The sequence below is a fragment of the Peromyscus maniculatus genome, chromosome 16, assembly GCF_049852395.1.
Source record: "Peromyscus maniculatus bairdii isolate BWxNUB_F1_BW_parent chromosome 16, HU_Pman_BW_mat_3.1, whole genome shotgun sequence".
NCBI lineage: Eukaryota > Metazoa > Chordata > Mammalia > Rodentia > Cricetidae > Peromyscus > Peromyscus maniculatus.
In genome coordinates this window covers 65,146,955-65,156,320 of record NC_134867.1, presented here as the reverse complement: position 1 = coordinate 65,156,320, position 9,366 = coordinate 65,146,955, and the positions used below count along the sequence as shown (strand labels likewise).

At 54.1% G+C, this 9,366-nt stretch overlaps 1 protein-coding gene across 5 annotated transcripts in view; it reads right to left on the bottom strand.

Moving 5' to 3' along the window:
• Positions 1-4,913: 4,913 nt before the first annotated feature.
• Positions 4,914-9,366, bottom strand: part of Kif25 (kinesin family member 25) — a 37,556-nt gene continuing 33,103 nt past the window's right edge. For all 5 annotated transcript variants that reach the window (XM_042261913.2, XM_015994875.3, XM_042261916.2 and 2 more), the window contains 5 exons: positions 9,022-9,198; positions 7,522-7,673; positions 6,233-6,403; positions 5,758-5,913; positions 4,914-5,172 (listed from right to left, as the gene is read on the bottom strand). In XM_042261913.2, coding sequence (XP_042117847.1) covers positions 4,982-5,172; positions 5,758-5,913; positions 6,233-6,403; positions 7,522-7,673; positions 9,022-9,198 — 847 coding nt within the window. In that variant the 3' untranslated portion in view covers positions 4,914-4,981. The remainder of the gene's footprint in view (positions 5,173-5,757; positions 5,914-6,232; positions 6,404-7,521; positions 7,674-9,021; positions 9,199-9,366) is intronic.

The following is a 9,366-nucleotide window of genomic DNA, read 5'->3' as shown; positions in this document are numbered from 1 at the left end:
GTGCCAGGCATGGGGCAGGGCAGGTTTCAGGACATGCCCGCCACACACACACACACACACATGCGCGCGCACGCATGCATGCATGCATGCAAACCCACCACATTCAGGAACAAGAATTCAGATAGACAGTGACTACCGTGACACAAAGCTATCTCGGGGAATCAGGAAGCCTCAGTTTCCCCTTACCACATATGTCCCTGGAGAGCGTGAGCAGGGGTAGTTCCTCCCCCTCACTGGCATCCCTATCCCTCAAGCTCAGGTGAGGTCACTCTGATCCTCCATGTCCTTGCCTGGTCTCAAGCAGGCCACCTGGCCCTGGGGTTCCTAAGTGCCCTCAAGGAAGGAAAACAGCCCGTCTTCCATCTTTATACTGCTGCTCACAGAGCTGGCTCCTGGCAGGAGCCCGTACTCGGCAGGCCCTACGTCTCTGGCTTTGCCAGTGTCTTCTTCACCACAGGGCACCTGTGGAACCGAGGTGCTCCAGACAGAGCTGGGTATGTGCTGGGTAGCACGGCTAAGAATGGAGAGTGACGGGTTAAGCACCGTCACGGTGTGCCCTCCTCTGGACCTGGAAACGCATGTCTGCCCTTCCTGCGGGAGCACGGCCTGCTGGTACAGCTGCTTTTCATTTTGTCTGGGACTAGAGCATTGAGAGCCCAGCTGGGCCTTCCAGTCCTCGGGGAGAAGGCCTTGTGCTCAGTTGTCCCCTTGGCCCAGAGACTGTGGTTTTCAATACTCCCAGGAGCGGCGGAGGCCAGTTCAGCTCACCCTTCGCGTGTGTGCAGCAGCTGGGGCTTTGTGGAGGTCGGGGCCGGTGCCCCGCGTCTTCACAGACAAGAAGGCAAGACCACTGGCTGACCCTGAGAAGCCACTTGGATCCCACAAGGATTCCTATTTCTGTCCTTCCGCTGGGCCTGTGGACAGACATGGGGAACTGTGCCAAGTGTCTCTGACCACCAGATTGTACAGAGCAGCAGACTGAGGTCGTGATCCTTAGGGCGCGGAGGGATGATTAAAGGCCAGGCTCTCTCCATGCCTCTATTCAAGAGGGTTCAACGAAGCAAGCAAGGAAAGGTGGGGGCCGAGGTAAAGTCCCCAGGCTCCTTCCTGTGTTCCTCTGTGGGGCTAGAAAGAGAAAGCCACCACTCACAGTCCCTCTGGTCCCTAGTTCCCTAATGCAGAGAGGCTTGCCATAGTGGCTAGTCTCATGGCAGGGCCAGGCCCAAGGTAGAGCTAGCTGTCCAGCTTCAAGAGGCCCTCCCAGGAGCATAGGTGGCCAGCTACAGCCACCCAGCAGGAGCGTTTCCGCAGTGTTCACAGGGACTAGAGCACGAGAGCCTGCTGTTAGGTCCTGGTGCCCAGTGGGAAAAGGGGACAAGGACCTCTGGGTGGGGTGTGCAAACAATGGTGGCTGCTTGTGTGATGTGGACAACAGAGCAGACCTACACAGAAGTCCTGACCCCCTCCTCAGCGGGTGGAAGCCAGAACACTGTTCCAACTTCTGAAGGGAGCACCTTCACTCTATGAATATCTCTAACCTGGGGTCTCATAGAGTCAGCTGCTCAAAAAAAAACCACGAGATAAGGGACAGGCAGGGCAACTGTCCCAGCACCAAAGGAGACTAAGCTTTGAGGCTCCCACAGTACACTGACATGGTTGCAGTTTTGAAAATGTGCAGAGGACGACATTTTAGCCATGTGTGGCTGGGATCTTATCCCTTTCCACTTGATATCATCACCCTCCTGGCAATTAGTGGTGCTAAGAGACCACGGCAGACAGGCTTCATCCTGGAGCCTCAGATGGAGATGTATTAACTCAGAGCTGTGAGAGATGGCCACCAGCTGGGTGTGGTATGGATCACTGTAAGGCAGCAGGCTTCCTTCCCTTGGCTCGCTCCATTCTGGAATGGATAGCAGAGTGAAGACATCCTGTCATGATCCGCACCCCCCACACAAGCCAGAGCACATGTTATTTGGGTTGCACAGGATCTAGACACAAAAGAACTGGTCTCCAAATCATACAGCTCCAGTTTCGGAATCCTAAAGGTCCTCTATGTCCCTGGGACCAAGCTGGGGAGGAAAGGCAACTTTTGACACATCCTGGAAACAGGCTGCATCTGCCACACCAGGAGAAGCAATTCCAGTCACATGAAGGGCTGATGAGCTAGAACCCAGCAGGCAACATGGAGAGGGACCACAGACTAGGGCGTTGCTCAGTGCGGCTGGCACCCTAGGGTGTTGGGAAGTAGCTCAGCGGCCACACTGCTCAGCACATGTAAGAAGACCCTGCGTCTGGTCCCAGCACTGCAAAAGAGAAGGCACCGGCAGTCTGAATCTGCATTTATTTGCCCACTTTGTAAAGGTTGGGGTTTGGTCATTTTTAATCTTTCCTTCATCCATCTTCAGAAACACATCAGAATTTGTCATGTTCATTCTCTTTTTCCTAAAAGAGCATGACCCTGGGACCATCGATGAAGGTTTCAGGCCTCGCAATCAGGTTGGCGATGGGACACCAATCTTGGGTCTTCAGGTGCCATGTGGAGCAGCTGGCTTTCAGGGACATGTGACCAGGTCCCCTGCACCTTGTCCGCTCGAAGCCCCGACCAGCAGATGGAGGCTTCCGGCTGCCAGGAATGGAGCTGTGGGCTGGTGGCTCTTCTCCCCTCCTCACCTGCTCACCCTCCTTGTGGCCTCAGCTTCAAGTGTCTGCCCTGAGCTGCTCTTGGTGTCTACACTGTGTGAACCTCCGGAATCTCCTGCTAAGCTGGGCATAGCGGCACCCCATTGGCCCCCTTGCTTAGCTACCAGCAGGCACATGGGGTAAGGCAGGCCAAAAGGTTCAGGCCTTGAAGCAGAAACCAGACGTCAAAGTTATAAAGTGTCCAGGGCCTGTTGATGGCACCTTCACCCGGTGCATGTGGAGTCCCTGGCAGGCTTGATACGTTGGGTTGATGGCCTGTCTGGCCACACAGGGGTTTAGAGTCCACAGAAGCCAGTGGCTGGTCACTTAAGCTCCTGTCACCCAGCCTTGGGACAGAGGGACATGTACCGCTCTGTATTCAGAACGTGTAAATTCTTCTTGCCTCCCTGGTAATGTGGTGGGACACAGCTGTGCAAGGCACTGAGACGGGGAGATCCAGTCACACATGCCACTCTGATTCTGTGGCTCCGCTCTGGACATGAGGTCTGGGGTCTGCAGAGATCAAGCTTTGCCTTAGCTGACCTGTGGTCACAATGTCTGACCTTCAGTACTGAAAAGGGGATGGTGTATTGTCCTAAATCGACGCATTGATCTTTTCACAGATCCTGGTCCTGGAGGCTTCCTCTTGGCCATGGTCAGGACCCCTCTTGACCTAAAGATAATGGAGGAGCAAGGAGCTACCCTGCCTCCAGCCTTACCTTCCTCTTACCCCTCTACCTGCACCCCATTTATTGGCAAAGCCAGTTTCAGTGGACAAAGGGGTCACCCTCTGGTGATGGCCAGCCATATCCTGGTTCCCTTCATGAGGATGCTTGGGCTCCTAAGCAAACCCCCGAGGCCTGCTCTCCTTTCGCAATCCTCCTGTATCCCCTGCCACAGAGCAAGCCCCTCCTAGATGCCCTGATGGAGGACCCTCTGGGGACTTCCCAGGCGCTCTGGCAGCCTCATCAGCCCGATTCCCCTCTCATCTCAGGCTCAGCTCTGCTGGCTCCCATTCTGTAGAGGCCAACCTGAGCAATGGGGGACAGGGGAAAGATAAAACCCTCACCTGGCTGTTCCTCTGTAAGTAGCCAGGCCCAGTGTCCCCATAGGCCTGCGTGTTGTGTGTCTGGGTGTCTGTGCCAGCCTGGTAAAGCTGAGGCACATCCCAGACCATCTGAGAATCAAGAAATGGAGTTATGGTGCTAAAACCATTTATTTCCTGGTAGCGTGCCCTCTGCAGCTACACACGGTGCCAACAGCAGGTGGATCTGCTGGTCCTCCTCCAAGCATGCCACAGTGAGGCCAACCTCTGCTGCCCCGGCATCCATGTTGGAAATGGACTCAGGCTGGACTAAGTTCCAAGAGCTCTACCAGCTACTCACAGCTCTACAGAGAGGAGCCTGGGGGCCTGCCACCATGTCCCTTGCATGTGGACTTCTTGTCACTTATGCCCAGCCTGGGACCTCAGCTCCCTAAGGAGGTTGAACTATGAACACACGTGTCCTTGGTGCATGTGTCCCTGGTACTACGCTGACTCTTGTAGGCCTCACACAGCCTGTATTGATGCTCTGGGTTTCCACCTCCGTCACACAGCTGGGGGAATGGGAATGGGACTTTCAATGGTCTGGGACACAGAGCTGGGAGCAGGTTCTGGAACCTTAATGTGCAGATCCTGGACCTCACTCTGCATCCTGAGGTGACAAGCTCAGCCTGCCTTACAGTCTCTGTCTCTGTCTCTGTCTCTGTCTCTGTCTCTGTCTCTCTCCTCTCCTCTCCTCTTCTCTCTCTCTCTCTCCCCTCTCTCTCCCTCTCCTCCTCCTCCTCTCTCTCTCTCCTCTCCTTCTCTCTCCCTCTCCTCTCCTCTCCTCTCCTCTCCTCTCCTCTCCTCTCCTCTTCTCTTCTCTTCTCTCTCTCTCTCTCTCTTTCTCTTTCTCTCTCGCTCTCTCCCTCTTCTCTCTCTCCGCTCTCCTCTCTCTCTCTCTCTCTCTCTCTCTCTCTCTCTCTCTCCTCTCCTCTCCTCTCCTCTCCTCTCCTCTCTCTCTCTCTCCTCTCCTCTCCTCTCCCTCCCACCCTCTCTGTGGCAGACAATCCGGCTCCCTTCTCAGATGTAGGCCCAGCTATGCTCCTGATGCAGGATGCGTCTCCTCCTCCAGCCGGTTTCTTCCCCATCATTCTAGGTTCAGGGGATCTGGGACGAGGCTCACCCCAGGCCCAGGGAGCAAACAGCCTCCTCGAGGCCAAGAGAACACTGTTTATTTCTGAAGCACGCACATCCTAAAGCAATGACAAGAAGCACATCTCAAAGAAGAGTTGGTGACCCCGCCAGGCCCAGCCCTGGCTTCTGCATCTGGGAGCTGGGAGGTCTCCTTCTGGATGGTCGTCGCTCAACCTGCCGAGCTCGCGCCCCAAATTTTAGGGCCCGCAGAGTCTCGGCCACGTGCTTCTGCCCAGGGGACACACACAGGATCATCAGTAACTTAGCATCACCGCCTTTAAAAAAAAAAAAAATTAAAGATGCCAGGTGTAAAGCATGAAAATGGCATTCCTCCGTGCTAAACAGCTACTGGAATGGAGAAAGCCTAACCACACTCCGAGCAGGGACCACGGGCGTGGAGAAAGTCTGCCTGCACTTTGAGCAGGGATCATAACCTCCCAAACAAATGGTAAACGCCAGCACAGGCCCCGGGACTGGAAGCCACCGAAGGCCACTCATCCCTCAGTGGAGCCCTAGCTCCATAGCTTAGAGACCCAGCCATAGACTGTGCCTGCCACGATGAAGAGAGTACAACAGTCCCCCCGAGGAACTTTGTAGCCTGGAGATAAGAGCATGAGGAAGACGCACTATCCAGACCCATCTGCAGCCTAGCTAACGGAAGCATAAACTGTAGTGACTAGAAGTCCCAAAGACACTGAGGACAGAACATGGCGGGGGGGGGGGGGGGGGGGGGGGTCTGGCGGAGCCGTAACTTTGCCAAAGGCTGTGTGGCTTGGGCAAAGAGACAAGCAAGGCTGGGATTGCTCCCTAAGGCTTGGCGCTCTGTCCCCTCTGATTTGGGGCCTCCCGGGAAGACAAACCGATGGAATCTTGGAGCAGGTGGGTGAGCTTGCTGTTCCGATATGGGATGTGGTCGCAGCGCTCTGACAGGGCTCCGAGGACGTCTGCGAGGGCGGCCAGACTCCGGTTGATGAAGGAGGTCTCCTTCAGTGCCACACCGGTCACCCCAGACACTGCTGGAGAATATGAAAGCCAGCCACCTGTGAGCACGTGCTCTGGACAGGGACAAGGCAAGCAGAGATGGTTCTTGGGAGGTACCACGTAACCTGCCCAGTGTCCGGGAGAGGTACCCCGGCCTGGCAGTCATTAGGATGAGCTCCTCATCTGGTTAACCACTGAGCAGTTCCTCTAGGCATAGACCACAGAGGGAAGAGCTCAGCTTCTGGCCATCGGAAGGTAACGGGTCTAACGTGGGCTCACAGTTTACCCCACCACTGTGTTGCCCTTTGCTGACACTGACCTTCACCCCGGGGAAGATTTCTGGTCCCTGCTCACCTGCACACTCACTGCCGGCCAAGTCCACAAGCTGCAGCCTGGCCAGCACCTGCCCGGAATGGTCTGCAGAGTCCACTGGAACGGTGTGCGGAGAGGAAGCCCGGGGAGAGGTGGTCCACCGGTTCCCTGCTCCTGCTTTCTTCTGGAGGGAAGCTTGGCTGGACTGTGGGGCTGGGACACGGGGAATGCAAACAGAAAGGTCACCCGGGTCTGCCTAGCCTTACATCAGTATGAGAGCTGAAAGTTCACCTGTCAGACCTGACTTCTCATTCACTTGTAAAAACAGACAGTTAAGAAGTAGAGTAACAGTCCTCACCCCTCTGGGGGGACACAAAAGCATGCTACACCAAGGATGGTTGAGCCAGTGCCTGCTCTGTCCCCCCAAAACTGAATAATGTTGTTGCAAAGTGCTGGCGGTGGTGTGAACGAAAACCTCAGACACCACAGTTATCTGCCCTCTTGGAAACAAATCCCTCTGTCCTTGCTCAGTAAGCTCTTGCCAGCTCTGCAAAGGGGTCTCCATCTTGAGGTGTCCATCTGTCGTGCTGTGTGCTGTTCCCAAGCAAACCTCTTAGAAACATGTTTTAAGCTTAATCAAGCTGTCCTTGTTGTGCAGAACAGAAAACACTCTTTTGTCAAAAAAGAAAACAGAACCCACAGGTTGTTTCCCTACACAAAGGACAGTCTAGTGCACAGTGTGTCTGGGAAGGGCTGACAGATATCTGGGGCTCATCACGAGGCAGGTGCTGCCCAAGCCCTGTCACAGTCAAATTCTGGAGGTGGCTGTGGCTAGTTGTAGCTGAGTTGTTAGTGAGGTTGAATAGACCATGTTGCCCTTCCCAGTCTCTCTTCCCTTGCAGAAGTCAGGCATCACTATGACAAGATGGAGCATATCCGTCTACACTGGCCTTCAGCGGGACCTGCCATGCCCAGGGCTCTGCACTCCTGCAGTGTGATGAGGCTCAGGGCAGCACTGTCCAGCATGGCCTGTGAGGTCAGGAAGGGGCTGTATTAGCTGCTGGGGTGAATCTCATATGGTCAAGCTCTTCATGACTCAAGTGGCTGACCCCAAAGCTGCTGCCCCAGATGTTGCTGGCTTTTTACACTGTGGGCCTTGTCTTTCATATGCATGTGGGGTTGTGTTATGTGCTAGACAACCTTGAACTCTAGATGACCAGTCCTCACTGCGAGGCTCACTTGGTCCTGAGAGACACCAAGAGAGACACCGGGGTGGTTTTCCGGGAATGGCTTCTGTACCTTGAAGTGACCGGGCATGAGTGTCAACTTACCAGTGCTGCCCAGGGAGGAAGCTGTGGTCAGAGTTGCTGTGACAATCAAGTGAGACCTGGAAGAGTTCTTGTGAACCAGGGTGGGGTGCTGCACTCTGAGCTGTATCCCTCTGTGGATGAGCCCCACAAACTCCACAGCACTGGCGACGGCCCTGGCAGAGGACCACACAGGTCAGAGGACACCCCCAGGTTGATGTGGGGAGGGAAAGGTGCTCTGAGCTCAGGGTAACCTAAACTTACTCCGCTGACAGACAGCTCCCATGGGAGCTAAGTGTGCCAAGCTCAACAGAGAAGACTGGCAGGCCTAGAGAAACAGGCCTGTAATCACAAACGCTTAGGAAGTACAGTAGGGAGATCACAAGTTCAAGGCTAGCCTGGTCTACAAAGTGAGTTCAAGGCCAGCTTGCACAACTTAGTGGCGCTCTTCATCTAAAAAGTGAGGAAGGCCGAGGATATCAGCTCAACGGTAGCACACTCATGTGGGAATCAAACTGCAGAGCTGACCTTTGACACCGCTCCCCGCTCACTCGGACTCAGAGGCCCTGACCTGGCGCCTACTACTCTCTTAATTTGCTCCCTCCTTACGGCTCCGAGTTTTTATTCTGTGCAGTAAATCAAATCTGTGAGACCAAACTTAAGCTACACTCGTACCTTTTCAGTGCGGCAGGGGCGAATGCATGTGTGCATCAGCAGAGCTGCGTGTTGACGGGGACCCATCAATACTTCCTACAAACACATCGCAGCCAACTGTCTGCCTTCCTGTGGGCTCTCCCAGCACTGTACACAGCTTGGAAACCTCCCCTGCTGTGGACCCGAGGGTGGGCAACCTGACCCTCATCCTCACCAGGGAGCCAGAGCCCTCTAGTCAGCTCTACGCTGGCGAGGCAGGTGCATCTTGCATCCCATGGTGAGCAAGCCTGGTGCAGCTGCATGCACCTTGAAAAATGTGTAATGCTGAGAATATTTAGCAGATAAGATGGTTCTCACTTTTCCAAAATGATTCATTATGGCATCCTGTAAAATACTGCTATTTCCAGGTGTAAATAACCATACTTGTACTTGACTGAGTGTGTGTGTGTGTGTGTGTGTGTGTGTGTGTGTGTGTGTGTGTGTGTGTGTGTGTGTGTGATTAGATATAGAACTCAGGGTCAGTACATGCTACCATTGAGCTCCCCCATCCCTTTTCAATCTTTGTTTTTAAAACAGCTTTATTAAGGTATCTTTGACATATACAGGCTATATATGTTGGAGGTATTGCATCTTGATGCTTTTTCTCTGATAGACATATAGACTGTGAGACACTCACAGCATTCCAGCTGGTTAAGACCCCTGCTGCCTCTGCAGTTAGCCTTGTAATATCCTGAATCTGTGTGGCACACACGAAGCACGCTCCATGAACTGCTCCATAGGTTGGTAGCACTGGCTCCAACGGCTGGGAGTGGACTGCTGTGAGGTTAAGTGCCTATCTTAGGCGGGTACTGGGTCCCATGAGCAACTCACCTGCAGGTCAGCTTGGGTACCTCTGAACGTCCCTCCTGGGTTGTCACCGTCTGGCACTTAGACCCGGACATCGCTGTAGAACTGTCTTTGGCCAGAAGGTCAAAAATGTTGTTATTATAAATTTCTACGATGGAGACATCAACCTTGGGACTTCTTGAAGGGTTTTCTGAAATGAGCCTGGGAGAAACACAAGGATTAAGGTATCAAGGAAATTCAGTGGCCTCTCACAGAAAGCATTGTAAGAATGGGCTCTTGAGCCGGGCGGTGGTGGCGCACGCCTTTAATCCCAGCACTTGGGAGACAGAGCCAAGTGGATCTCTGTGAGTTTGAGGCCAGCCTGGTCTA